At 48.5% G+C, this 1,072-nt stretch overlaps 1 protein-coding gene across 1 annotated transcript in view; it reads left to right on the top strand.

The window, feature by feature from the left end:
- Positions 1 to 464: 464 nt before the first annotated feature.
- Positions 465 to 1,072, top strand: part of LOC106143758 — a 5,412-nt gene continuing 4,804 nt past the window's right edge. The window contains 1 exon segment of the mRNA XM_013346091.1: positions 465 to 1,067. Within this exon segment, the coding sequence (XP_013201545.1) occupies positions 465 to 1,067 (603 nt within the window).

Here is a 1,072-nt window from a genome sequence, read left to right as displayed (position 1 = left end):
GCTGGGCAAGATAGTCCAGCATGAGGAACAGGTTCCAAAAAACCAGCTAAGTTTTCAATCCTAGGAAAAAAGAGGCCAAGCCACACAACTTTCTCACACGTTTAGAGGGCCTAGATTGGTTCCCATGGAGGCTCCTCAACTGTTGGTCTAGAGTCCATTAGATCCCACAAACTCAGGTCGGTTGCCTCTGTGGATTAACAGGGTCATGCTCCCCTGACTCATACACTCCATTCTCCCTTTCTTCAGCAAGACTCATGGAGCTCAGCCCAGTGTTTGGCTGTGAATCTATACACCTACTTCCATCAGATACTGAACAGAATATCTCTGATGACAATGAGGGTAGTCACCAATCTGATTCTGGTAGGCTCTCCACTATTGCTAGAAGCCTTAGCTGAGATTATCCTTGTGGATTCCTGTGGGTATCCTTGGTGGCAATGGAAGGGGGCCAAAATGGATAATGATCAATGTGCCTACTGCAAGGAACGAGGACACTGGATCAGGGCATTCTCACTTCCTGCCGGTCGCCATGGAACACCCCTCTCCTGCCGGTAAAGAAGCCGGGAACTGGGGACTATTAGCCAGTGCAGGATCTGAGAGAGGTTAACAAAAGGGTGGAGGACATACACCCCACGGTCCCCAACCCTTACAATCTATTGAGTACTCTGCCACCATCCCACATTTGGTACACCATATTGGACTTAAAGGATGCTTTCTTCTGCTTGTGGTTGCATCCTGAGAGCCAAGTCCCTTTGTGCCTTTGAATGGAAGGACCCATTGAACTTTTGGGTCAATTGACCTGGACCAGGCTCCCCCAGAAATTTAAGAATAGCCCAACCCTCTTTGATGAGGCCTTACACCAGGACTTGGCAGACTTTCGGGTTCAGTACCCCACCCTGATATTGCTCCAATATGTTGATGACCTCCTTCTGGCGGCCTCCTCGGAGAAAGAATGTCAGGAGGACACAAAAGCCCTCCTACAGACATTGGGACAATTAGGATATCGGGCATCAGCCAAAAAGGCTCAGATATGTCAGAAACAAGTCATTTACCTAGGTTATCAATTGAGAGATGG

Source organism: Microtus ochrogaster, chromosome 5, assembly GCF_000317375.1.
Source record: "Microtus ochrogaster isolate Prairie Vole_2 chromosome 5, MicOch1.0, whole genome shotgun sequence".
NCBI classification, from domain to species: domain Eukaryota; kingdom Metazoa; phylum Chordata; class Mammalia; order Rodentia; family Cricetidae; genus Microtus; species Microtus ochrogaster.
This window is presented reverse-complemented; position numbering and strand designations above follow the sequence as displayed.